The sequence below is a fragment of the Vulpes lagopus genome, chromosome 5 (genome assembly GCF_018345385.1).
Source record: "Vulpes lagopus strain Blue_001 chromosome 5, ASM1834538v1, whole genome shotgun sequence".
Classification (NCBI taxonomy): Eukaryota; Metazoa; Chordata; class Mammalia; order Carnivora; family Canidae; genus Vulpes; species Vulpes lagopus.
This window is the reverse complement of record NC_054828.1, coordinates 125,671,195-125,699,144: the sequence shown is the minus strand read 5'-3', so window position 1 is coordinate 125,699,144 and position 27,950 is coordinate 125,671,195. Positions and strand designations below refer to the sequence as shown.

The 27,950-nt window shown below is 40.5% G+C and overlaps 1 protein-coding gene across 9 annotated transcripts in view; it reads right to left on the bottom strand.

Annotated features, from left to right (window-relative positions):
• The window catches only part of ROCK2 (Rho associated coiled-coil containing protein kinase 2), a 142,179-nt gene extending 116,889 nt beyond the window's left edge, over window positions 1-25,290 (bottom strand). For 6 of the 9 annotated variants that reach the window (XR_005987734.1, XM_041754462.1, XM_041754460.1 and 3 more), the window contains exon 1: window positions 23,892-24,523. Coding sequence is in view for 7 of the 9 variants with exons in the window: in XM_041754462.1 (XP_041610396.1) it covers window positions 23,892-24,032 (141 nt within the window). In the remaining 2 variants the exon portion in view is untranslated. Of the gene's footprint in view, window positions 1-23,891; window positions 24,524-25,250 lie in introns of those variants that run through there. The other 3 variants (XM_041754465.1, XM_041754466.1, XM_041754467.1) reach the window with 2 other exon arrangements.
• Window positions 25,291-27,950: the final 2,660 nt, after the last annotated feature.

Sequence of the window (27,950 nt, the reverse complement as noted above, 5' to 3'; positions counted from 1 at the left end):
GTAGTAACACTTGGGGAATTAGCATTTTCATTCAAGGCAGAGAGACTTACATGTTAAAAAAAAAAAAAGCCTGGAAATGGGAAGAAAGTAGCTTCAAATGAAGTTACTTAAACATGGGTAGAATTTGGGAGGAAGAAGAGAAGTTACAAAAGATAGAGTTGGAAAAATCAGAAATCACATCATTAACAATCTTGTAAGAAATTACATAGCATTTTGGGGTACCTGAGTGACTCGGTTAAGAATCTGCCTTTGGCTCAGATGATCTCGGGGTCCTGGGATGGAGCCCCATATAGGGCTCCCTCCCCTCTGCCCTTCCCCATGGCTTGTGCTCTCTCCCTCTCGCTCTCTCAAAGAAATAAAATCTTTAAAAAAAAAATTAGCATTTTGAAATTTTCCCTGAATAAATAGGAAATTAGTCCATTTAAGTACTTTAAGTTTGGGAATAATAGGGTTAGATCTACATCTTATAATACGTAGTTTGGTTGGAGTAGAAAAGGCTAGGAAAACAACATCAAAGAAAAGAATCCTGTAATAAACTAAGAAAAATATGGTCACTTGAAATGGGAAAGTAGCAGTCAGATGGGAAAGAAAAAAATTATATGTCAGAGGCAACACTGACAGGGTCTAGTGATACTGAAAGTGAAGTCAAGGATGACCGATATCCAAATAGCCAGATTTCTGGCTCGATCCAAGCCAGATAGGTAGTGGAATCACTTACCACAGGAAATGAAGGAGATATGAAAGCAGAAGGGGGAAAATAATATTGTTGTAGATACGCTGATCTTAAAGTATCTGTGCTATCTCTGAGTGGAGATGCCTAAGGCTTAGAGGCAAGCTTTCAAATGGAAAAATGGAGGGATGCCTGGGTGGCTTAGCGGTTGGGCGGCTGCCTTTGGCTCAGGGCTTGATCCCAGGGTGCTGAGATCCAGCCTTGCATCAGGCTCCCTGTGAGGAGCCTGCTTCTCCCTCTACCTATGTCTCTGCTCCCCCCCTTCCCCCCACCCCAGTCTCTCTCTCTTTCTGTCTCTCATGAATAAATAAATCTTTTTAAAAAAATGGAAATCAACGACAAATGATAAAGTCCTAGAAACAGATACAAACTTAAGGAGGCAACAAATGATAAAAAAGTAAGAATGAATAACCAAGATTCACACTTAGTAGCGGAAGAGAAAGCAAAGGAACCTGAGACAAACAGCGAGAGATGCTGAGTATGGTCACAGAAGCCAAGAGAAGACAGCAATTTGAGAAGTGTCAAGTACTTCTGAATATTTGATAGAATGATAGTTTTAGGAGAAAAGAAATCAGAATGATCTTGAAATGAGCAGTGTTAGTGATGGGAGATGTTGGGAGGGAGATTATAGTGCACTGAGGAGTGAACAGAAAATGAGACAGCACAGTTTGTTTTGCTGGTGAGAGGAGGGGCAAAAAGGTAGAAAGAATTGAGATTTCTTTCTAGGGGTCATTTGGTCATTTGTTTGAGGTGAAACATTTGGACAAGTTTAGCCAAATGAAAAAGAATCCAAATTAAGAGAAAGATGAAAGACAAATAGAATTAATCAGCAGAAGGAAAGAATGAATTCCAAAGCACAGTTGGAGAATCAGCCTGAGACAGAATGATGGACACCTCATCCCCTGAAACAGAAGGAAAAGTAAGAACAAATGGTACAGAAGAGATAAACTAGTGAGTCAAGTAACAGGAAATTTAAGGGATATCCTTTTGATGGCTTCTATTTTCTCGTGAAGTGAGAAGACCATCTGTGGAGCATACTTTGCTCAAAGACAGAAAAGAACGTTTAAAACGGACCCTAAGGAGAAAGAGAGAATTGCTTGCCATCCGGACTACTCTTAAAAGAAATAGAGGCTATGAATTCACAGTATCACTAATCTGGGTAGTTGATTTTTTTTTTTTTTAATCTGGGTAGTAACTTTTTTCCCCTCCATCAGTACTCAATGAACATCTTTTGTATAGCCAGAAAGACAAACTGATACAAAACCTAAATGCAAATGCATATGACAGAAATTTAACAGGGCAAGGAAACAGAATTCTAGCAAGAGGTAGGTCTCAAGTGGAGAGAGGAGTCAAGAATTGCAGATCTCAAAAGCATCAATAAAAGGTTAAGAGCTCAGGAGCAAGATATTTAAATTAATGATCTCAAAGGTAAAGCTGATTTCAGGTAATGGTAAGGTCCAGAGTAATTTCATGAGTATAAGTAAATGAGTTAGGTGAAGATCTTCACTAGAATGAGGTAACTCATTCAGCCAGGGTCCCGGGTACTCTGTTCACATAAACACTAAATTCACCTAGAATGATGGCACAACCTCACACAGAAAGGAAGTCTGTAAGAAGTCCATGTCTTCAAAGAGCAAGCAGAGATGTACACACCAACTTCGTGAGACTGAGACTCAGCAAGGGGACTTTTAACAGGAAGGTTTTACAGGCACAGTAGGGCAAAGAAAGCAGGAAACCACTTTCCTATACTTTCCTACAACTGGAATCTGTAGAGAATAAAGGAAGGGAAAGTTCCACTAGAGAGGGAAGGGATTTCCCTTAGAAGGAAGATCAGCGGTGTTACTTAACAAAGATAAAAGTAACATTCGGTAAAGAATTTAAAGATGTAATTATATTTAGCCTTAGAACAAAGGTAACATGTTTGAAAAGGAGGGGAGTAGGTGAGGGAACAAAGATGAGAAGAGATGTGTATAATGACTTGTATCTTGGGCGGGAAAGGATAATGTGATAAGGTTTGGTGGGATCACTTCATGGAAAGATGGCTAAGAGGACAGGTTTCAAGAGTTCTCTAAAAGACAAGACACCAGGTCTCTCAGGAGTCAGCCAGTACCTGCAGCTAGAAAAGTCTATGTCTAGTGTATCATATGAATCATAACTCTCAGGAAGGAGCCAAATGAAATGGGATAATTTGTATTGGTTTAAGGCTACATGCTAAGACTATTAGGCAAAAGCCTCATTGATTAAGCTTGGTCTGTAAGAACTGAGAAAAGCTCACCATCTATCTTAGAAATCAATATTCATCCTTGACCATAAACAACCCCATTTCAAGCTGTGTTATGTTTCACACCTTTTATTAAAAAATAAAAATATGGGATCCCTGGGTGGCGCAGCGGTTTAGCGCTTGCCTTTGGCCCAGGGCGCGATCCTGGAGACCCGGGATCGAATCCCACGTCGGGCTCCCGGTGCATGGAGCCTGCTTCTCCCTCTGCCTATGTCTCTGCCTCTCTCTCTCTCTCTGTGTGACTATCATTAAAAAAAAAAAAAAAAAGTTTAAAAAAAAATAAAAATATCTCATTAACCAGGTTAGATGTTCCTCCTTTAGACTTAATCCTTCATTTGTAAAATAAAGGCGTGTACTAGAACTACCACTAGAGCCAACCCTTCCCCTCCTCCAAAAAAGGCAGCAGCAAACCTTACATATAGACTCCCAATTGGGAAACAGACTAACCATTTTACAAAACTTCCTAATCAAACACTAAATGCTATTAGATCTGTGCCAGACACTGGGCAGACATAAAGAATACTACATAGCAAAATGAGGCGATGAATGTTAAACTTATTGTGGCAATTATTTTGCAATATGCTTAATTCCAGCCATTGCGGTATACCTTAAACTTCCACAGTGCTATACATCAATTATATCTCAATAGAACTAAAAGGATAAAAGAAATGATCTTTAAAGCATTTATGCCTCGTTACCATAAAAACTAGGTTTTAGTTCTCAAATTTCCAATAAATCATGATACGAAACCTAGAAAAATGACTACTACATGGTCACAACCATAGGGAACTCCTGGTCTAGTATATAATAAGTAAATAATCATAACACATGATTCTAATCACTTACGACAGAGAGTACTGTGAGAGCAGAGAAGAGGGTCATTGCCTGGAGTTAAGGAAAGGGATAAGTAAGAATTAGAGAAGACCTCACAAAGAAAATAAATTTGAAGTGGATCCTAAAAAAAATTAAAACTATGACTAACAACAAGCACTCAATCTTATTAGTAATCAAATACAGAAATGCACATAAAAAAGAAAAATAAAAGGAGACACTGGGTGTTTTTCACCTCTGAGGTTGGCAAATAATGTAAAGGGCTGATATTTACCTAGCAAAGATATGGGAATATGTGTATTCTCATTACATTGGGATTATTTTGGAATTTTAAATGTGTACATGCTAAATAAATAAATAAATAAATAAATAAATAAATAAATAAATACTTTAACCATCCCATCTAGAAATCTACAGAAATATTCACATATATGCACAAAAATTTAGTGATGTGCACTCCAGCAATGTTTATTACAGAAGAAAACAACCTAAATATCTATCAACGCTGAAATAGTAAAATAATCATGGCAAATTCAGATAATGGAATACTCCCTAAAAGAACTAGATGAATTATAAGTTCTGAATGGATGGCCTCCAAATAAATAAAGAAAGCAAATACAAAATGATAGATATGATACAGATGCATTTGGTTACCAAAAAAACCTAAGTATTCGTGTTTTTTATATGCAAGGAAAAAAGAAAACGATACACCACTGTTACATGTATATATTGTTACGAATACAAGGAATGTGATACACTGATGTTGTAAAGTGGTTGTTTCAAAAGACTGAGATCAAGGAGAAAGGGCTAAGAGAGAACTGATATTTTATATTCATTTCTGTAAATTTTTTTTAAGATTTTTATTTATTCATGAGAGACACAGAGAGAGACAGAGAGAGGCAGAGACACAGGCAGAGGGAGAAGCAGGCTCCATGCAGGGAGCCCGACGTGGGACTCCATCCCTGGTCTCCAGGATCACGCCCTGGGCGGAAGGCGGCACTAAACCGCTGAGCCACCCATGCTGCCCTAATTTTTAATTTTTTAAATATGCATGTATTACTTTTGTAATTTTCAAAATGAAGTTTGTTTTGTTTGCTTTTTAAGTAGACAAAGCAGAGAATGTCTCCCCTTAGAGATAGAGGTAGAGAGCATAAATAATGTGGTTTATTTATTCAGTTAACAGTGAAAGGATGACTGCCTCTATCCCTGGTCCTGCTCACTCTCTTCCTTTTCACATCTGAAGATAAGTGTATTTCCCCAAAGCCCATCATCTGTGAGCTATAAATCCCTCAAAACTTTCCAGCCAGTGCTCCTGGCTAGCTCCATCAGTGGAGCATATAACTTTTGCTCTCAGGGCTGTGAGATCAAACCCCACAATGCGTGCAGAGATTACTTAAAAAATAATAAAAGAAGACTTTTCCTTGCTATTGGCCTTTCAAAAACCCCTTCCCTTTACTCCTAATGGGAGAGTGAGGGATAGGTACCTGAGTACAAGAATCCAACCACAAGATAGAAAAGTCTATGCTGAAGTCTCTCTACTCTAAGAAAAACCACTGATATATAAATAAAAGTAGATAAAATTCATCTCCTAATTCATAAATGCCACAACAGGGAAAGTATATAATGTATCACCATAATAGTGGTTACCACCATACAGGCTTCTCCTCACATTCATTTTAATTATGCCTGGATACTAATTCAGTTTTTTCTGCCTATAGAAATGCAAATTATTATTCTGTGAGGCTGTTAAAGAGTTGACAACAGACTTATGTTAGCCTACTCTGTCAGCCAGATCCTGGTATGCCTAAGGACCAGAATCTGTATCAGAGGTAATACAGGATAATATCTGCAGTTTATATCTTCCAAACCATTCATCCGAGTTGTTCCTCAGCCCACTTTTGTTACTACAACAAGGCCAAAAGTTGCTAAATTCAAGCCATAGATAAAAACTGCTGGTAAAACCCAACTGCTCCTTGAAACCTTATATAAAGCATGATTAACATTTTTGCAAGTGAATAATGCAAGGGCTTAAAAATTTTGTCATGACTTTTCCTACTATTTATATATGAGGATTTCTGAAATTTAACATCACATAAGAACACCAGACTCTGTTTTCATAGGTCACTATCATACCAACTCTAAAAGAATAAACCTTACCTGGGAAAAACGGACACCAGGAATATAACAAAACAAGCCCAAAAATGAATATAAACAAGTATTCACCCAAAGAACTTAATTATCCTCAGTGAATTAAAAGATAAATATGCCAACTAACTTTTTATTCAATGATTTAGTACTTTAGCACACCTAACATGTGCCAAATAATGGGCTACCATTTTTGGGAAACGGGCTAACACCAGAAGACTGATTCTGTATGTACATACCTTTTTGAAGACATTTATATATAACTGAGATTACTTTACAAATAGTTCTTCAACTGTTTATAAACAAGCTTAAGTTCTTTATAGAACAATACATAGCATTAGTTTCCCACTGGATTGAATCTTCACATCTCCTTGAAGTAGACAGATACCATCATATAAGTTATCTTTCCAACTCTTCCCAAAAACTGAGTAATTAACTTCTTAAGAATGTATCCAGTGTTTTACTTTATGACTTCACTCTGAAGGAAATTTCATAAGCCAATTTTTACTAGTTTCCTTTTATTAGTTCCAAATTTAGTTTTATTTGTATCATCCGTTGTTCTCCTATTCTGGGAATGTTCTAAATATGGAAAACAAGTCTGTCTTCAGGAATGCCTTCAAAATTTTTAATTTTACAAAACTATATCCTTTTACAATGTTTTTTCCCCAGAAACTCTCAGAACTACCAGCAAAATCCTTTAGGTGAGTTTTTGCATTCTTTTACAATATAACATCTTACTTTTATGACTAAATTCTTTAGTGAGAATATAACAACATTAAAACATATTCATACTCAATTTTAAATGTTACAATCTTGAATTATATATATTCCACAGCTATAAATAGAAATAATGCCTCAGAGCTGTTTCAGCATGGACATAACAAATCATGAAGTCTCAAATTAAATTGCATTTTGTTAAATATTTAGGATGTTGGAACATCCTATGCAATGCTGAGGTATTATGGAGTAGGGATTCAAATGACTAGATTGTAAAATATTTCTTTTCTTTTTAAAGATTTTATTTATTTATTCATGACACGCAGAGAGAGAGAGAGAAAGAGAGAGAGAGAGAGAGAGGCAGAGACACAGGCAGAGGGAGAAGCAGGCTCCATGTAGGGAGCCTGATGTGGGACTCGATCCCGGGTCTCCAGGATCACACCCTAGGCTGAAGGTGGCACTAAACCGCTGGGCCACCTGGGCTGCCCGATTGTAAAATATTTCTAAAATGAAAAAACAGGGCACCTGGGCTCAGTCAGTTAAGCATTTGCCTTCAGCTCAAGTCATAATCTCAGGGCCCTGGGACTGAGCTCTGCAGGGTGTCTGCTTCTCCCTCTGCCCACCCCCAACCCCCTCCACCCCCCACCACTTGTGTTTTCTCTCTCAAAGAAAATCTTTTTAAAAAATTTTTAAGAAATAATTGAAAAAAAAAAAAAACCACTTCCAATGAAGTGTTAATAAATCAGATATATAACAAACTTCCAAAGATAACTGCAAAAGTATATTAGTCAGTGAAAGAAAGACTACCCAGTTTGGGATTTGTTTCACATTTTAGTTATCTATTTGACAACAACTTTGGAAGAATGGATACATTTTAAGTGATAAACTGTCACAAATTTTTAGGGTTTTATTTTTTTTATTACTTTTATTTATTTATGATAGTCACAGAGAGAGAGAGAGAGGCAGAGACACAGGCAGAGGGAGAAGCAGGCTCCATGCACCGGAAGCCCAACATGGGATTCGATCCCGGATCTCCAGGATCGCGCCCTGGGCCAAAGGCAGGCGCTAAACCGCTGCGCCACCCAGGGATCCCAATTTTTAGGGTTTTAAAGATACTATGTGTCACTCTATAATCTCAAAAATATTAATTAATATTGCCTTGGCCACAAATGTGTCCAATTTTATTAACCACAAGATAGGGAGCCTGAGTGGCTAAGGCGCTACGCACCAGCCTTCGGGCTCAGGTATCCTGGGATCAAACACCCGCTGCATCAGGCTCCTGCTCCATGAGGAGCCTGCTTCCCCCTTTGCCTGCCTCTCTCTCTCTCTCTCTCTCTCTCTCTCTCTCGGTCTCATGAGTGAATAAATAAAATCTTAAACACACACACACACACACACACACACACAACATAAAATGTACAAAAAGTGAGCTGCTAACGACTCAAATATCAAAAAAAGACAAAACAAAACTCACAACTGCTATTCCTCTAATAGCTATAACTATTATCCCAAGAATCAATAAATGAAAACTTTTTCAAAATTCTAATATACTACATACCTCTTAACTACCAAAATTAAAATGGCCACACAAAAGGAAGTCTATACAAATACACAAGAAAGTGAAAAATAGGCACAGTTTATCCACTGTGTATAAACTGTCTGATTTTCTCTAATTTCCAATGATGTAAAGAGACATAATTGCAAGGAATGTGCATTTAAGAAAATCTAAATAGTAACATACTAATAAGATAACTGTTATATAATATAATCAACATGAAGCCTGCTCTGAAAATAAAATTTCAAAATAGTTTAATATAAAGCTTTTATATATTTTACATTTTATTTTTTGGTTGTTTTTAAAAAGGCCATAGAATCATAGAATCACCATTTTTGAGTAATTTTATTTTTTAAACACAGGCATATTCACAGATATATATATATATATATATATATATATATATATATATATATATATATATATACCATGCTGCTTTAGGTGCTATGCTTTGAAGGACCATATATTTCTAGTGAAATTTTTCTTTCTGAATCAAATCAACTGTCAGTGATTTCCCTGTCATTATTTCCCTGTCGCGATTTATTAAATGTGAAACACCAAAATTATGTATTTTCCAGGCCAATATAGTGTCTGTAGATTATACTTCTCAAGAAAGGGTTAAGACATAATGACATCACTATACCGTAATTGTATATTCTGTATATTTTATCACAATAAAAATTGTTTTACACTTCTTTTTGGTCTATCTTGTCTGATTCTCCCTTCAGAAAAGCTCAGCAAAGCAAAATAAATTTCCTTCTAAAGTAAGAAAAAGAAAAACCTTCGTCTGATTCCTATGGAGCTTTAAAAAAAGACAGAAAATGTGATTACCCTTGATATTTCAGAAAATCTGGCACTTCTCCATTCGCCAGCCTTTTCCACATATATAATTCTGTGGGCCAAGGAGATCTTGACTATTTGGTTTTGGTTTTGTTAGTACAAGAAGCAACACATACAAATTTCTCAAGCCTTGGTGATCTGCACAGCTAACTTGCACCAGAATCACCTGAGATTCTTGTTTAAATGCAAATTCCTGCCCCCACTACAGACCATCTAAATCAGAGGATCTCACACCATTTCCACCAAGTATCCTGGGTGTGATTCTGGCTTCCAACAGATAATTCTGACTTTCTGGCTTCATCCAAGCCTCGGTGAGCCACAAAAAATAAAGAAAGAAAAAAACAGTAAGTATTCTCCTTTCCTCAGATACATTTTCAACCCAATGCCCTCTCTACCAATCCTTAAATTACAATATTGCACCTCTCAGCTCAGTAGTTCCCACGCTTTCCTGCACTTGAGAACCACCTTTGGAACTTTTAAAACTCCTGATCTCCAGCCCACACCAGATACCTATTACATTTGAAAGTCCAGGGGGAGAAAGCCAGGCATCAGTATTTCTAAAGATCTGTAGTTGAGTGCTATATATAACAAGATTTTTTTTTAATATTTATTTATTCATTCATGAGTGACAGAGAGACAGAGACAGAGACACAGGCCAAGGGAGAAGCAGGCTCCATGCAGGGAGCCTGACATGGGACTCGATCCTGGATCTCCAGGATCATGCCCTGGGATGAAGGCAGCGCTAAACCGCTGAGCCACCGGGGCCACCCTATATATAACAAGATTTTTAAACCACTGTCTTAACTACTGGATTTAGCAGATACAGATTAGAAAACCTATAACTTAAAATGACCTGTATGGGGCGCCCAGGTGCTCAGTTGGTTAAATGCGTGACTGACTTGACTTGTGATCATGACTCTGCTCATGATCTCAGGGTGTTGGGATGGATACCCACATCAGGTTCCCTGCACAGCATGGAGTCTGCTTGAGTTTCTCTCCCTCTACCCACCACCCCCACCACCCCCCTCACTCACATGCTGGCTTTCTCTCTCAAATAAATCAATAAATAATATAAATAAATAAATAAATAAATAAATAAATAAATAAATAACCGACCTATAAGGAGCCAAGAAATATACTGTAATGGTATTAAGTTTTTTAATTTCCAGATATATCTGTATCTATAAATTTCCTTTTTATTTTAAGCCAATAGGAAAATTTTTGTCAATTCATTTATTAAAGCTTAAGATTACTTTTTGAAAGAATGTTAAGACAAAAAAATCATTTCATGTCAAACACTAAGATTATGCCATGCATATAAAGTTCAAAGAAAAAAAATAAATAAAGTTCAAAGAAAAGTTCATCATAATTTCATTTGCACATTAATTTCATTGATTTTGAGAAATATAATCATTGAGAAAGCAACAAAAAATTCAAAGTTCATTTTTTAGATATTTAAAAGCAATTCCAAATATTCTGTTAACTCCAAACAAACTCTGCTAAATTTAGAATAGCAACAATATGGTTAAATTTTACAATACGGTTTAAATTTTGCATTAGTTCTTTCCCCAATACTGACTTGATAGCTAATTTCTCTGAAAGAAAATAATAATTTTGATACATCTCTGAAAGAAAATAATAATTCTGATAGATCTTCCTTTTAGTCTTTACTAATGCCACAGATGCTGATTATATAACCTGTCAGTAGCCCTTAGAGAAATCTAATGATTCATACAGGAAAAAAATGTTTAAATCTTGATTCTTTCAACACAGGCATACTGTTCAATCACAACACATCATTTTTAACCATTCAACTTCAACTTGAACTTTATTCATTATGTAACACAATAAAATATGCCATATATATGTAAATATATAAAAGCCCAAGTACCACAAACTATAACTCTACAAGTTACCCCAAAAAAGTGAAACATTTTTCAAAATCATACCAATGTTTACACATTTAATACCTGAAATATTTTTGCAAGAGCTTCATTATACAAAGACACATTTCACTAGCTCTTGCAGGCCTCATACTTCACTGCAGTTTGGCTGTTGCACTCTCCTTTTATTATTTTTTGTTTGTTTGTTTTAGAGGAGCAGGGGAGGGGCAGAGGGAGACTGAGAGAAAAAATCTTAAGCAGGCTCCACACCCAGCGTGGAACCCCAAACGGGGCTCAATCACTACTCTGAGATCATGACCTGAGCCAAAATCAAGAGTTGGATGCTTAACCAAACTGAGCCACCCAGGCACCCCTAGTGCACTTTCCTTTTAGAAGAATAAATATCACTATAACCGAAATTTTAAAAATTCATCCTTAATAAATTAAAGCATCTCAAGTACTGAAACAATTATTTCCTAAATTTTCCTTTCTGCTCAAAAGTCCCATTTGTGGTTATCTTTAATAAAAACTCAAAAAATATGGGGTGCCTAAGTGGCTCAATCAGTTAAGCATCTGCCTTCAACTCAGGTCATGAGCTCAGGGTCCTGGGATCAGGCCCCACATCATGCTTCCTGCTCAGCAGAGCCTGCTTCTCCCTCTCCCTCTGTGCTCTCTCTCTCAAATAAACAAATAAAATATTTTTTAGAAATTTCAAAAAACACAATATAAACTAAATCTCAACAATTTCAATTTCAATAAGCATACTTTTAGTATGACTTCTAAAAGAATCACACTGAAAACACAAAGCAAAACAGTAAGGTAATATCTTGATACAGAATGGATATATACAGCAGCTACTTTTACATCTGAAAAGAGCATGGTCTTGGTTAAGTTCTAAAACTCTGCTCATAATTTAAGCCCTCAAATCAGTATCAGTGCCACCTATGAACAAGAAGTAACATGTGTATCTGTATGATATAATTCAGATGGGTACTCAAAGCATAAGCCAAAAGCCAAGTGTAACACATTCCATTTGAAATACCAATAATTACCTACTCTCACAGGAACCAAATTACAAAATTAATAAGAACTGTTTTTTTATTTTTTATGTAAAACAGAAAAGTTTTATAAAGATAAATGTTGGGTCAAGTTGACAAAATCAGTTTATAAGCTTACTCAAGATATTCAAAATAAAAAAAAAAAATGGGGGGATCCCTGAGTGGCTCAGTGGTTTAGCACCTGCCTTTGGTGCAGGGCATGATCCCAGGATCAAGTCCCGCATCAGGCTCCCTGCATGGAGCCTGCTTCTCCCCCTGCCTGTGTCTCTGCCTCTCTCTTTCTGTCTCTCATGAATAAATAAAATCTTTTTTAAAAAAATAAAATTAAAAAAAAATTTTTAGAGTAAAGATCAACACAAAACAGAATGAAGAAACAATCAAAGACCATAATTTAAGTCAGAAGTATTCAAATTTGATCCGTATCTTACAAACAACTCAACCAGTAGAGACTTCACAGCCATTATCACAGCTTACACTGCTCAGCAAGGTACATTCATTACTTGGAAGGTACCACACAAGGCTTTAAAAAAAAAAAAGTTAAAAAAAAAAAAAACATGTTAGTGTTAATTAGGTCTTTCAGATAGATACTAGTCAGTAGGATAGTTTCACCTATATAGGGCTCTCTGATCTATATGTATCTATATTCAATTTTTAAACATTGGAACTGACCTGTGGTATACAAAGTGAAACTCCTTTTACTAGATCAGACTCATAGTACCTTAGTAAAAATTTAAAAAACAAAACAAGTACAGGAAGCAGTGCTCAGCATCATTTATCATTAGTAAAATATACTATCATGGTTATCACCACAGAGACGTACAATGTTCAGTGTTCTCTGAACATATGGAAAAAATGGAATCCTCATACATTGCTGGTGGGAATGTAAAATGAAACAGCCATTCTGGAAAAGTTTGTCAGTTTCTTAAAAGCTAAGCATAGAAGGGGGGGAAAAAAAGTTAAGCAGAGGTATACCATATGACCCAGCAATCTAACTCCTTAAAATCTAGATTAAGAGAAATAACACACGTCCATACACATATGGTGAGTTCATAAACAAAATACGGTATATCACATACAATGGAATATTAGCAATAAAAAATAACAAAATACTGACATATGCTCCAAGACAGATGAACCTCAAAAATGTTATGGTAAGTGGAAGAAACCAGAAACAAATAGCTGAATACTGTAGTATTCCACTTTTATGGAATTTCCAAAAAGAAAAAGAAAATCTTACAAACAGAGAAATTGTATCAGTAGTTGGCTTCCCTGGGAGTAAGGAGTGACTGCAAACATGCTCAAGGAAATTCCGAGGGGTTAATAAAAACGGATCATGATAATGGTTGCACAACTCCATAAATTTACTGAAAACCAGTTTATTGTATACTTATAAATAGGTGAACTCTACGATATGGAAATTATAGAATAAAATGAAAAGAATAAAAAGAACTAATGGGGCACCTGGGTGGCTCAGTGGTTGAGCGTCTGTCTACCCTTGGCTCAAGTCATGATCCTGGGGCCTGGGACTGAGTCCCGCATCGGGCTCCTCACAGGGAGCCTGCTCCCTCTGCCTGTGTCTCTGCCTCCCTCTGTGTCTCTCATGAATAAATAAATAAAATCTTTAAAAAAAAAAAAAAAGAATAAATTCAATAAACAATATACCTATGTTTAACACCTGCTGACCACTCTCTGCCAGACTTTTATTTCAGAGCTCATTCTAAGAGCAAATCAGAGACTGAAACACTATCTTCTCAACTGTACTACATCTGAAGCCTGTATTTATCATTCAACCAACAATTATCAAGAACCTACTACAAGCAAGATACTGTGTATTGCTCTACTTTGCTGACAGCCACTATTATTACATGGAGAAGAAAAATCATACTCTAATTCTCTTCCTTCTATAGCTGTTTTAAATTCAACGCAAAGGGAACATGAAAAATCAAGTATTGGGATTTATTAGATAAAGAACAGATTATTACAAACAATAAACATTTTTTTAAGATTTTATTTATTCAAAAGAGACATGCAGAGAGGCAGAGACAGAGGCAGAGGGACAAGCAGGCTCCATGCAGGATCCCAGGACCACGACCTGAGCCAAAGGCAGACACACAACAACTGAGATACCCAGGTACCCCCAAACAACGAACATTTTAAAGCGACATAAAAAGGGGATCCCTGGGCAGCCCTGGTGGCGCAGCGGTTTGGCGCCGCCTGCAGCCTTGGGTGTGATCCTGGAGACCCGAGATCGAGTCCCACATCGGGCTCCCTGCATGGAGCCTGCTTCCCCCTCTCCCTGTGTCTCTGCCTCTCTCTCTCTCTATGAATAAATAAATAAAATCTAAAAAAAAGTGGGGGGGGGATCCCTGGGTGGCTCAGGGGTTTAGCGCCTGCCTTTGGCCCAGGGCGCGATTCTGGAGTCCCGAGATCGAGTCCCACGTCGGGCTCCCGGCATGGAGCCTGCTTCTCCCTCCTGTGTCTCTGCCTCTCTCTCTCTATGTCTATCATAAATAAATAAATAAATCTTTAAAAAAGATAAAATAAAGTGACATAAAAATGCTAGGAATCAGAATGCTTAATATCTGAAAAATTTTCAAAACAGTCATTCATAGTGAGTTATAATAACACTCTTGATCCCTGGTCAAAAGTTCTCATGCTCTCTGGCTTTCTTTTAATTTTGTTAATCAATACTGCCTACTATTAGTAACAGTCAATATACCATTTTAAAGAATTTCACCTTATGTACAAACCAACCAGCATTTCATCTGTCCTTACATATGAAGCACTGTTTCAACACAGGCATCACCTAGGTATATAAAAAGGAATTGGTTATATTTAACCAGAAGAAAAATTAGGGGGTGAGGGGAATAGATGAAACTCAATAAATGATAAAAGCTGTACAGCCTACACAAAGTCTTTACTTCACTAGAATAAAATTAGCTTAATTCCTTTCCAAAACAAATTATTTCACCACAATCCAGAAAATGTCCAAATCATTATTCACTTTTCCTACCTAACCTCCAATTAATTCTTTCACTCAAGGGTATCCTCTTTGCATATACAGATGTTTACTTATGTTCTTTCCTACAAATAGGTAAGAAATAAGTGACAAGAACATATATCAAAATGTTTATTTGGAGAATACTTTAAAGCTCTTTAAACAGGAATATAGTGACGCCTCGATGGCTCAGTGGTTTGGCGCCTGCCTTCAGCCCAGGGCATGATCCTGGAGACCCGGGATGGAGTCCCGTGTCAGGCTCCCTACATGGAGTCTCTCTCTCTCTGCCTGTGTCTCTGCCTGTGTCTCTGCCTGTGTCTCTGCCTCTCTCTCTGCATCTCTCATTAATAAAAAAAATAAATAAAATCTTTTTTAAAAATTATTTAAAAAATAATAAAAATAAACAGGAATATATTTCTACAGGTTATCACTCCTGTTACTTAAAAAATTATCTGTTAGTTCATACATCAAAAATTTACCGGACACAAAAAATAAATAAATAAAAAATAAAAAAAATAAAAAATAAAAAATAAAAAAAAAAATTTACCGGACACAACAATAAAACAAAAAAGACGCATGTCCTAAAAGAGCTTATATTCTGTTCATCAAATAAGCTCAAAAACCAAGTATATAAGACAACACTTAGTGTATTAAGCATTCCTTATCATAATCACAGGTAATTAAGATAATGCCAACTCTGTTCTGCTGTTTCCATCTAAAGTACTACTAGAGGAAGTTCTACTATTCATTTCCCTGGCATATAAAACAACTCTAATGTGTTAGAAATCAATTCCAAGTCTATAATCCCTTAAAAAAGGGGGGGGGGTGCAGCCCAGGTGGCTCAGCAGTTTAGCGCCGCCTTCAGCTCAGGGTGTGATAGGAGACCTGGGAGCAAGTCCCACATTGGGCTCCCTGCATGGAGCCTGCTTCTCCCTCTGCCTGTGTCTCTGCTTCTCTCCCTCTCTCTCTCTGTTTCTCATGAATAAATAAATTTAATTTAATTTTTTAAAAAAGAAAATTTGGGGGGCTCCTGGGTCTTTCAGTTGGCTGAGCGTCCAACTCTTGATTTCGGCTCAGGTCATGATCTCAGGTCATGAGATCGAGCCCCGTGTTGGGCTCTGTGCTTAGTATTAGTAGAGTTTGCTTCTCTCCCCCTCCTCTCCCTCTGCCCCTCCCCACATACTGTCTCTAATAAATAAATCTTTAAAAAAAGAAAAAAAAAGAAAATTTCTATCAGTTGCTTTATAACTAAAAAGTCTAAACTCTCAGAGAATAAGGGAAATCAGATATTGAATAATAAGTGATCAATTAACTATAACAAAAAAGGTATAAAGCACTTTAGTTATCTGAACAAACAACTTATCAAATGAAGCAACAAAACATAAAATCCCTCTTGGAATTATTGAAACACTTCTCCAAATTATCAAAGATGAACCAAAAACGAATCTCAATATTTCCTTTTTGTCACACACAGAGACAAACACAGAAGGAGAGAGAGGGAAGGAGGAAAGGAGGGAGGGGGAGAGAGCAAATGAAAGAGTAAGAGAGAGAGCAGCCCGGGTGGCTTAGCGGTTTAGCACTGCCTTCAGCCCAGGGTGTGATCCTGGAGACTGGGGATCGAGTCCCATGGCAGGCTCCCTGAATGGAGCCTGCTTCTCCCTCTGCCTGTGTCTCTGCGCCTCTCTCTCTTTCTCTCTCTCTCTCTCTCTCTGTCTCTCATGAATAAATAAATAAAATCTTTAAAAAAAAAAGGTACTTTAAAAAAAAATGAAAACATATCCTCACAAAGACTTAATACAAGATTGTTCTTAGCAAGCTTGATTAAGAATCAAAGCATGTAATATATAATAGCCAAAAACTCAAAACAGCCCAGGTATCCATCAACAGGAAATGGCTAACACACTTTGGTTTCACATTTATTGGAATACCACTCAGTCATAAGAAAGGAACAAGCTGCTGATACACATAATATCATGGATGAATCTCAAAAACTATGCTGAGCTAAATACATCAGATACAAAAGAGTACACACTATACAGGATTCCACTTATATGAGCTTCAAGAGGCTAAATTAATCCTTAGTACCAAAAAAAAAAAAAAAAAAAAAAAAAAAAAAAACCCAGAAGAGTGATACAATCTATGGGAAGGGGATGCAGAATTAGCTGAAAAGACATATAAGGAAGATTTCTGGGTTGGTAATAACGTTCTGTATCTTGATAAGGATTTGCATTACGCAAGTGTGTGCACTGGTCAAACCCATCAATGTATACTTAAGATCTGTACGTATCACTGTATGTAAATGTAATCTTTAAAAAGTCTAAACAAAAAAAATTAATTAAAAAATTAAAAGCCTAAACAAATACTGAACTATACTCAACAAAGTGCATGCTGAAGTACTTAAAGGAGAAGCATACCAATAGCTACAACTTATTTTAAATGAATCAAAAACAAAAGATATAGCAAGAGATAGATAAAGGAAGGGACAGATGCAATAAAGCAAATACAGCAAACTATTAATTACGTGATCAGTATACAGATGTTCAGCATCAATTCTTTCAACTTTACAACACTTTGAAATTTTCCATAATAAAATTTTGGGAGAAAGGGTACATGGGAGGCTCAGTGGGTTAAGCGCCCAACTTTTGGTTTTCCACTCAGGTCATTATGCCAGGATCCTGTGCTCAGGGGGTTGTCTGTCTGAGATTCTCTCTTCCCCTTCCTTGCCCCTCTCCTGGCACTTGCTCACTCCCTTGCTCCCGCGTGTGCTCTGTTTCTCTCTCAAATAAATCTTTTAAAAAATGTTGGTGGAAGAGTTAAACTCTATCCATTATTTTGTTTTATATCTATATCTTAAAACCCAACAATTCCACACACACACACACACACACACACACACGTATGTGTGTGTGTGTGTGTGTGTGTGTGTGTGTGAATCTTAAAACCCAACAATTCCAATCCTAAACACATACACCGGCCTATAGATACTTCACATGGGCTCCAGTACTGTTCACAGTAATTCTGTCCATAATAGCAGAAAAGAAAACCACCTAAATATCCATTAAATAGATTGGAGCAATATGCTTTGGTTTATGGTAGCAGTGAAAATGAATTAACCACAATGTGGGTGCATCTGGGAAATGTAACTTTGATTGAAAAAAACAAGTCACAAAACATAGTATAAAAATTTTAACCTTTTTTAAAGTTAAAAAAGTAAGTAAAACTTAAGCAGTACTGTTTAGGGATACATACAAATCTGGTAACCTATAAAATAAGGGAATAATAGGGAATAACAAGGGAATAATAACAAGGGAATAATAAAACAAGGGAATAATAAAAATCTTGGAGGAGGGCGCCTCAGTGGCTGAGTCGGCTGACTCTTGATTTCAGCTGGGATCATGATCTCAGGATCATGAGATCAAGGTCCATACTCAGTGGGGAGTTGCTTGAGATTCTCTCTCTCCCTCTTCCTATGCCCCCACCCCTGCTCACTCGAGCACACATTCTCTCTCAAATAAATAAATAAATCCTCAAAAAAATTTCAGGGCAACAGGAGAGAATGCATGAAGACTGATCAAGAAGCAACATATGGTAACTTCAACAGGCTAGTGTTCTATTCATTAAATTGGGCAATGATTTCATGAATGCTTGTTTTTTATGCTTCATAATTCATATTTTCATGCTATATTCTCTTAATGCTTAGAATATTTCAAAATTCAAAATGGGAAAAGAGGACTACTGGATCAGGACTCAACTAAAACAACTTAGGTTTCAAGATACTTATTCACTATTTCTTTATAACTACAGTGTTTAAGATGTATGTAAGTCTTCACTGGACTTATATTGGCAAGAAGTTTCTGAATTTAGAATTTTCTGGATTTTAGAATGGCAATAAAGTACTTATACTATATATATATATATACACACACACACACACACACACACACACCATATAAAGTACTTTCCTGAAAGCCCTCTTTTTTTTTTCTTTTTTTCTTTTTTTTAAGATGTATTTATTCATTCATTCAGAGAGAGTGAAGAGAGAGGCAGAGACACAGGCGGAGGGAGAAGCAGGCTCCATGCAGGGAGCCCGATGTGGGACTTGATCCTGGGTCTCCAGGATCACACCCCAGGCTGCAGGCGGCGCTAAACCGCTGCGCCACCAGGGCTGCCCTTCTGAAAACCCTCTGGCAAGTCTCCTGTAGCACCCTGAAATCAAACACTTCAATTTTTTTATTTTTTGATATTTCACCAAGGAAAGCTATCCCAATTACACCAAGAGGGGCACACTGATTATAAATATTCTAACATGGGATCCCTGGGTGGCGCAGCGGTTTGGCGCCTGCCTTTGGCCCAGGACGCGATCCTGGAGACCCGGGATCCAATCCCACGTCGGGCTCCCGGTGCATGGAGCCTGCTTCTCCCTCTGCCTGTGTCTCTGCCTCTCTATCTCTCTGTGACTATCATAAATAAATAAAAATTAAAAAAAAAATTTTTTTTTTAAAAAATATTCTAACATCAGATCAGGTCAGATGTTGATCATGATCAAGTCAGTCATCAAAAACTTGGTTTTCGGGCAGCCCAGGTGGCTCAGCGGTTTAGTGTCACCTTCAGCCCAGGGCATGATCCTGGAGACCCGGGATTGAGTCCCATGTCGGGTTCCCTGTGTGGAGCCTACTTCTCCCTCTACCTGTGTGTCTCTGCCTCTCTCTCTCTCTCATGAATAAATAAATAAAATCTTAAAAAAAAAAATTTTGGTTTTCTGAGTTCTTTATATAGCAAAATTGTAGGTGAGGGCTGTGGACCTGTACTTTCAAAGAGGTTCAACTTTACCTAAACAGTAAATTCCATGCATTACTTTTTTAAACCTTTCTAGCTAATTCATTTTCTTTAATGATCATTAAAACACAAATTTTAAAGTAATCCCCCTTATACTATAAATACTCAACTTTTATTTCACAAAAGGAAAACATGTATAAAACAATTTCTCATTTTTTTTCTATTTCACTTGTATATCTTTATAATACATTTATTTGTCAGTGGAGAAAAAATACACATAAAATTTTACTTTAGGCAGATAACCAGTACTAAGCTGAAATCTAAGCAATGTGATAAGAAATATGTGTATACAGTATATGGTATAATGAAATCAATCAAAAAAAGCATTTTGTACTAAGTCACTGAAATTCATAAATAAAATTTTAATCACCTTTCCCCATCAACACCGGTCTAAAGAAAACAGTTTACTCAAGCCTGAATCCCATTTACTCTTTTAGTAAAACACATTAAAACCCAAAAGCACAGCTCTTTAGAAAGATCTTCAGAGGCACCTGGCTGGCTCAGTTGGCAAAGCATACAACTCTACCTCAAAGTTGTGAGTTTGAACCCCATATTGGGTGTAGAGATTACTTAAAAAAATAAAATCAAGAAAAGGAGGGAAGGAAGGAAGGAAGGAAGGAAGGAAGGAAGGAGAAAAGACATCTCTCCAGCATATTAAAGCACAATTCTTTTTACCATATTATTTGGGAAAGCAGTATGAGAAGCTGAGTCTTGACAACAAAACATGGATGTTTACCAAAAAGTTTCAAACACTGCAAAAATGTACCACTGAAGTTCCTCTCCTCCAAAACAAGTATGATAGAAACAAACCTCTCCCAAAACTCTCTTTTAGGGGCACCCAGGTGGCATAATCGGCTAAGCATCCCCTGTTTGGGCTCAGGTTGTGATCTCAGGGTTGTAAGATGTACCCCTAGTTGGGCTCTGTGCTCTGCAGGGAATCTACTTGGGATTCTTGCCTCTCCCTCTGCCCCTCTCCAACCCCCCCCCCCCAATCCTTCCTCTTCTTCTTTCTCTCTCATATAAATAAATAAATCTTAAAGGGGAGGGGGATGAATCCTCCATTTTTAAATAATACCAACCAGCCCACAATCTGTAACCACAAAAGGGATACACTCGCTTCAGATTAATTTAAGGACCTATGTAAAGCAAGGAGCATCTGCAGAGAAAAAAAGACAATTTGATCTTTTAACACTGACATAGTCTTAGAATCCAGCTTACCTATGTTTGATGATTGCTAGCACTTTTCTGATAGTAAATTCAAATTATAATGCTACTTATTCAAAATTATATAGCAAGAAAGAGTTGCCAATAAAACCATTCTCCTTTTCAAAGGAAATGTAAAGCAATTAGCAATTAACTATGGTAACTGCACACCAGTGAGCTAAATGTAATGAGGACTACTTATGTACCAAGCACTGAGCTAAGCACTTTGCATGTAATCTCATGCAACATTTTTTTTCCTACAAAGAGAGTTTTACCTTCTAAGAATAATTATACAGTAACTCCTGATATATTTCATCTCCATATTTTTGTCATCTTAGTATACAATTTTAAGTGGTACTTTCTGAGCACCTGAAAGAAGTAATTAAGACTCATGGCTGTGTTTTCATTTGACTATATTACTTAAGTTTTCCCTGTTAAAGAAAGAAATACTTATTTTCTACAGTAAAGCCAAAAGAAGTGCCATATGCAGTTAAACAATCATCAGTGATGTACAGGCTAAATTGTAAGGTTTCAAATCTTTAAAGTGATCCCAGCCCTTATTTCATTAGTATTTCAGGAAGTATGTTTTTATTTTTTTTTTAAAGACTTTATTTATTCATAGAGACACACACAGAGAGAGAGAGAGAGAGAGAGAGAGAGAGGCAGAGACACAGGCAGAGGGAGAAGCAGGCTCCATGCAGGGAGCCCGAGCCCGACGTGGGACTCGATCCAGGGTCTCCAGGATCACGCCCTAGGCGGAAGGCGGCACTAAACCGCTGCACCACCAGGGCTGCCCAGGAAGTATGTTTTTATAACATTCTCGTAAAGATTAATTCATGGAGTTTCTGTTTGGAAAGATAAAAAAAAAAATTGTGGAACTGGATAGTGGAAAAAAAAAATTGTGGAACTGGATAGTGGTGATGGTTGCTGCACAACAATGTGAAGGTAATTAATGCCACTGAACTGTACGCTTAAAAATGGTTAAAGTGGTAAATTTTATGTAAATGTCACCACAAAAAAACACAATCATTCTATTTTGTGCAATACACATAATTTAAAATTAATGTACTATAATACAGTCTTAAAATTTTTTCAGCTCATTATTTGAAATAGAAGCCCTGCAACACTGCTCCAAAGAAAAGAGTAAGGGACAATTTTTGGCCTGGTAAGATTTACTTCGACTCAGAACGGTAATATTTAATCAACTAAAAACAGGAATAGCAAAATCTGTCCGGTCAGCGACATCTAATGTCAACTCTCATACCAACAATACATCACCTTAATAACAGTGTAAAGTGTCTTGGCTGTATTGAGCGCCCAATAAATGAATGGACCAAACTGTTGACTAAAACGTGTAATGTTGCACTTTTAACAACAGCCTTCACTTTAACAGTTTAGAAAATACTCTAACAAGACAGAACGCGTGAACGCAATACAGGTATAAATCGCTTCGGTTCAAGTTCGGAATGACCGGAATAACTGATTAACGTGAGCAAAGACCCAAGAGATGAAAGTGATGGGTCTTTAAAATCTTCTATCTGGGATTGAATATGAACCTGATGGATACTTGCGGTACTATTTTTAACTGAACTTTCTGGCCTTTGGTCAAAGTTTTGCTAGCAAAACGCCAAAGTGGAAACGCTGGGAGCGAAGCCCGGAGCCTCTGCTTTGGCCTAGGCGAAGTCATGCCCTTCGCGCTAACGAGGGACCAGGGCGTCAGGGAGCCATGAAAACACACAAACCACACGCTGACGCGAAAATCGGGGAGACGCCAGGGCGAGGACGTCGGACGGGACGCAGCCCATCACCACGTCCCGCTCCTGCACCGAGAGGCGGTCTTCAGCCAGGTCCTGCCCCGTGGCCAAGCCGCGCGGACTGAGTCACCCCGCCAGCGAGGCCAGAAACCCCAAAGGATAACCAAGGACTTCGGGAGGAAACGTCAGTTAATCACTAGAAAGGGAGGAGGCAGTTTTCCTCGGCTTTACAGTCACCAGGTCTCTCCCAGCGGGGAGTTCAAGTGAAAATCTGAGTTGTGGCGGAGAAAACATCCAAAGGGTCCAAGGATCGCCCACGCAAATTCCAGTCCTCCGGAGTGACCTCCTTGCCCAGAGCATCTCCTGCACCTTCCTCTCCAACCCCGGGGTCAAAATCCACACCCCCTTCTTTCCGAACATCCGTGCAGCTCCACGGCACCCGGGTCCCACCGTACCTGGGCGGTACGATCGTCTGGGCTTGGCCAAGCGTGGAAAATACGCACGGAGACTCGGCGGTGCGTTTCTGATTTCTAAGACCCGCTCCTTTCCTTAAACCAAGAGCCAGGGAGCAGGCTTTACGTGCTGACTCTGGACATGGGTCTTTCACGGGCAGCCTGAGGAAGGACCGGCCGCGAGGAGGAGAGACTCCTTCTCCTCGACAGCTCGGACGGATTCCTTGGCCCCGGCTCTTTGTCATCTCCCCAGAGGGCGAGCGGCGGGTTTCCCCGGCCCCGACCACGGCCCGGCGCCGCATGCCGCTGGCTGGAGGCTGCAGGGCGACGCCCCCCCCCCCAGGCCCAGGAGAGGCGGGGAGCGGGGCCGGTGCTTCCTCCCGGGGCGGCGGGCGGCGGGCGGCGGGCGGCGGGCGGCGGGCGGGGGTGACACCCGCCCCGGGAGGCGGGAGCGGAGGAATCCAGCGCGGCTCCAACTGCTGGAACTCGGTCGCGGAAAGTGTCCGGCCTCCGACCCGGGCCCGGCTGCCGGAAGCGGGGCGGGAGGGGCGAGACCTCCCTCCCACGGCTTGGGCACGCGGGGCGGGGCGGGGCGGGGGGGCACCTACCAGCAAGCTCTCCACGTTGATGGGCGAGCGAGGGTCCCGGATCAGCGCCTCCAGCTTCCTCTGGCGGCTGGCGCCCGCCCCGTCCCCCGGCGCGGCCTCGGGGGCGCCGGGCATTTTCCCGGTCGCCGGGGCCCGGCTCATGCCGCCGCCGCCCGCGCTCCGGCCCGGGGCGCCCCGGGGCCTAGCGCCGCCCCCCGCACCGCCGGCTCCGGGCGGGGCTCCGCCGGGGCCCACCGCGCGCCTGTCGCGCCGGCTGCGGCTCTCAGCGCCGGCCCCGGGGGCCCGGGGTCGCCCGGCGGGGGCGGCGGCGGCGGCGAGCAGACGGCGTCCCCGCCCCTCAGTCAGATTCGCGCCGCCCGGTCCGCTCGTCCGCCGCCGCGAGCTCCCTCAGGACTCCGAGGGCGGGAGCGGGGGAAGCGGCGCGGCCACCGCCGGGCTGCGCCGCCCCGCCCTCCGGCGCTCCGGGAGGCCGAAAACCCGGGCTCGGGCCGCTACGGCCGCCGCCAGCCCGGCCCCATGCCCGCCGCGGCAGCCCCGCTCCACGAGCCCGCTCGCCTCACACACTCCCGCGCGGACCGCGTCTCCGGCCGCGCGCAGCCGCTACCCACAAGCCCCTCGGGCCGCGGCCGCCCGCGCGCGCCCCCGCCCGCCCCGCCCCGCCCCGCCCCGCGCGCGCCCCCGCTCGCCCCGCCCCGCCCCGCGCGCACGCGCGTGCGCCCCCGCCCCCGCCGCCCCTCGCCTCCATGTTTTTTTTTTTTTTTTTTTTTTTTTTTCCTTTTCGTTTCCTCCTGTCGGTCCCGCGCCGCGTCTCTCCTTTTGGAGCCTCTTTCCCTCCCCGCTTCCTCCCCCCCGCCCCCTTCGAGTTCTCCCGGGCGCGCGGCGGCCCTGAGCTCCGGCCGGGGGAGGGAGGGCGACCCCGCGGCCTCGGGGCCCGGCCTCCCCCCGCCCTGCCCCTGCCCCTGCCCCTGCCCCTGCCCCGGGGGGTCGGCGCGGTGGGGGGGTGGAGCGGGCGGCCCGCCCCCGCTGACTCAGCGCGCAGCTATGCGGGCCTTGCATCACCCGCGCCGGGATAATAGCGACCGCCGGCCGCTGCCCCCGCCGCGGGGCTCTGCGCCTGCGAGGGGCCTGCCTGGGCCGGGGGGGCGCGCCCCGGAGTCGGCCCCCGGACTCCCCGCCCGGGACTGGAGGACTCGGAAGCGCGGCTTCGCCCCCGGGGCAGAAGCGTCGGGATGCGAGAGCCTTTGTGCGGGTCCCTAGCGGTCTCCTCGCGGCCCCGGGCCTAAGCACCCATCCGCGGAGGAGCATTAAAGGGTGATAGAAAAAGGCCTCCGTCCCAGGCCCTCTCCAGCTCCTCCTTGCCTTTGGGGGGCGGAGGGAGGGCAGGTTGCGGGGCAGCCCCTCCGCATTCCTGCCGGCTCGCAGCTCGTGCCATTGGTCCGATCCTCGCAGGGCGCAATCCGAAAAATATTTGCCAAGAGCTATTAAAACTGTTCATTGAGCCCCTTTGACCCAGTAAACCCATTTAAGGAAGTAGATGTCTAAGGAAATAATCCAAGGGGGAAGACTGGGGGGGGGGATGGATAGGAGAACTTGCATTAAAATATTTATAGCAGGGCTAATAGAGAATGTTCATAAAGACCAAAACCTGGGAAGGGGCCCAGTTGTCCCAACAACTGGGGAATGATCCGAGCAAGCTCTGTCACATTAACAGAAAGAGTCCTGGCAGGGAAGCTGGCTTTCCGTCAAATGCATGAAATTTTGGCAAGTACGTGAAACATGTATTGGAAATAAGGTGAGATGAACAACAGATACAAAATAGTTTGTATACACTACTTAAAAACTATGTAAAATGAGCACCAAGAACAAGAGAAGGCAGTTTTTTTTTTAAGTGAATGAGGATTTTTTTTTTTTCTGTAAAGATGCTTAAGAACATTAGAATTTCAGAAATTGGAAATCTGGACCGAGATAGATGGACCACTCCAAAAAAAAAAAAAAAAAAAAAGCTATAATCTATCCATTAAGTAATGAGAATCTTAAGAACCTTTCTCACTGGCATGTCAGAGATAAGCTCCCAGAGATCTGCAGCTGAGTTCTAAAGCTCTAGCCTTGTAAAAAGTAGCAGTTTAATCAGTAAACCTTCTGGCAGCCGTCATCTTTCGCTTTGTGTTTAAGCACCCTGGACTTAGGCAGGAAGAGGCCCTGAACAATCCAATACGGCCTTTTCCTCTCCGATAATAACACTGACTTCTGGTCAAAAGGTAAGTCCTTTAAATCTGTATGTTGAGTGACTCATTCATACCCCCACAACCACACCAAGAAAACTAGGTGAGCCAGACACTTCTGCTTAGGCACTGAAGCGAAATAAGAGATAATGCATGACTATGCATCCTTTTCCCTGAAGACGATAAAATATGCCAAGCAAAAGGAGCACCATGTGGTTCTCGGGTGCCAAAATAATTTTTCAATAACTGGCTAAGTATTTTTATGGAGCGTGGTAGGCCAACAGGAAGTCATGGTCCCAAATACTGGTCATGAGAACCTTATCTGAAAAGAATAGGTAGTGCTCAGCAAGATACAGATAGTGGGCACCCTCTACGTAGGCTAGAAATGGCCACACTGTAGACGACTTTTATCCAAGACCTGCACCCTTGTCTACATGGAAAAAAAAGAAGACTGATCTCTTGATAGGAGTTAAACTCTTATTTTTTTTAATTTTTTATTTTGATTTCTTTTTGGTCAACAGAACAGTTCTTTTTTACCAAAATAATCCACAAATGCATTCTTGTAAAAGTTAAAAGAAACCACACATATATAAAACACGCCTCAAAAAATTACACTCCAAAATCTTGCTACACACGTTCTCTTGTCAGTAGAGGCCTTTATCTTATTCTCATATATATGTATTTGTATATATACACAGATGTATATTTTTCCCACACATCTGGCCTTATGTCATAGTCTTTGCAACTTGTTTTTTTTCCGCTTAACTAATAGTATATCTTAAAGAGGTTTCCATGTCTGTGAACGGAGATCTACCTCATTCTTTTGAATTGCTGTACTATGTTTTATGGTATGGATACACCAGACTTATTTTCTCCCTCTTAGTGAGCGTTGTAGTTAAGAGCAAACTCTGGAGACAGGCTGAGCTAAGATCCTGCTGTTTCCTGCTGTTTCCACACCCTAGCTGTGCCTGTCTCAGTTTCCTTATATCGACTGCTGCCCAGTGCTTAGAAGAGTGTTGGCCCTCATAAATGTTAGATGTTAGTATTTCTTCAGGCTCTCAAACGTTGTGGCAGTTGACATTCTCAAAATTTTTGCACTCGGGTGGATGTACTTAAATAACATAGCTTCCTAGACGTGAAATTGTATGAAAAGGTAGGCCTACCTTAAGTAGTTATAGATACTGTCAAACCCTTCTTTTAAAAGGCTACATCAGTTTATATTCTTGCTATCAGAAGAAACTCCCAATATCCCTTTACATTTGCCAGTGTTCCCTGTTATATGCCTTTTTAATTTTTGCCAATATAATGGGCAAACAAAATAGTAGCTTGTTTTCATTTGTTTTCCCTTCATTATATTAGAGATAAGAATTTTGTGTCTCTATTTCTTCTGAAGTTACCTCTTTATATCTTCTGTCCATCGGATTTGCCTTTCTTACTGGTTTATAGGAGCCCTTTATGCATTATGGATGTTCCTTCTTATGATGTTAAAATGTGTGTTCTAGTTTGCAAATATTTTATTCCAGTCTGTTGCTTATCATTCAGTTTTGGTTTTGGTGTTTTTTTGTCAGAAGAGTAATGGGGAAATAAAAACAGAGAATATGGGGAATTTAAACAGGCTGGCCTATTAGTGTAAGGCTTTGATACTACCGCAACTAGGTAAATGTACAGGACTTAGAAGCTCCACCCTATTTCATCTGAGTTGTGTGTGTGTTTCTTTTCTCTGTCTCTTCATTCCCCCCCCCCCCGCCCCATTTCTAAGTAGTTTGTGTCAGTTTAACGTCTGCTACCCAACAATACCTTCCTGGCGTAGTCCAAACTCAGACAACCCCTCTCTGGT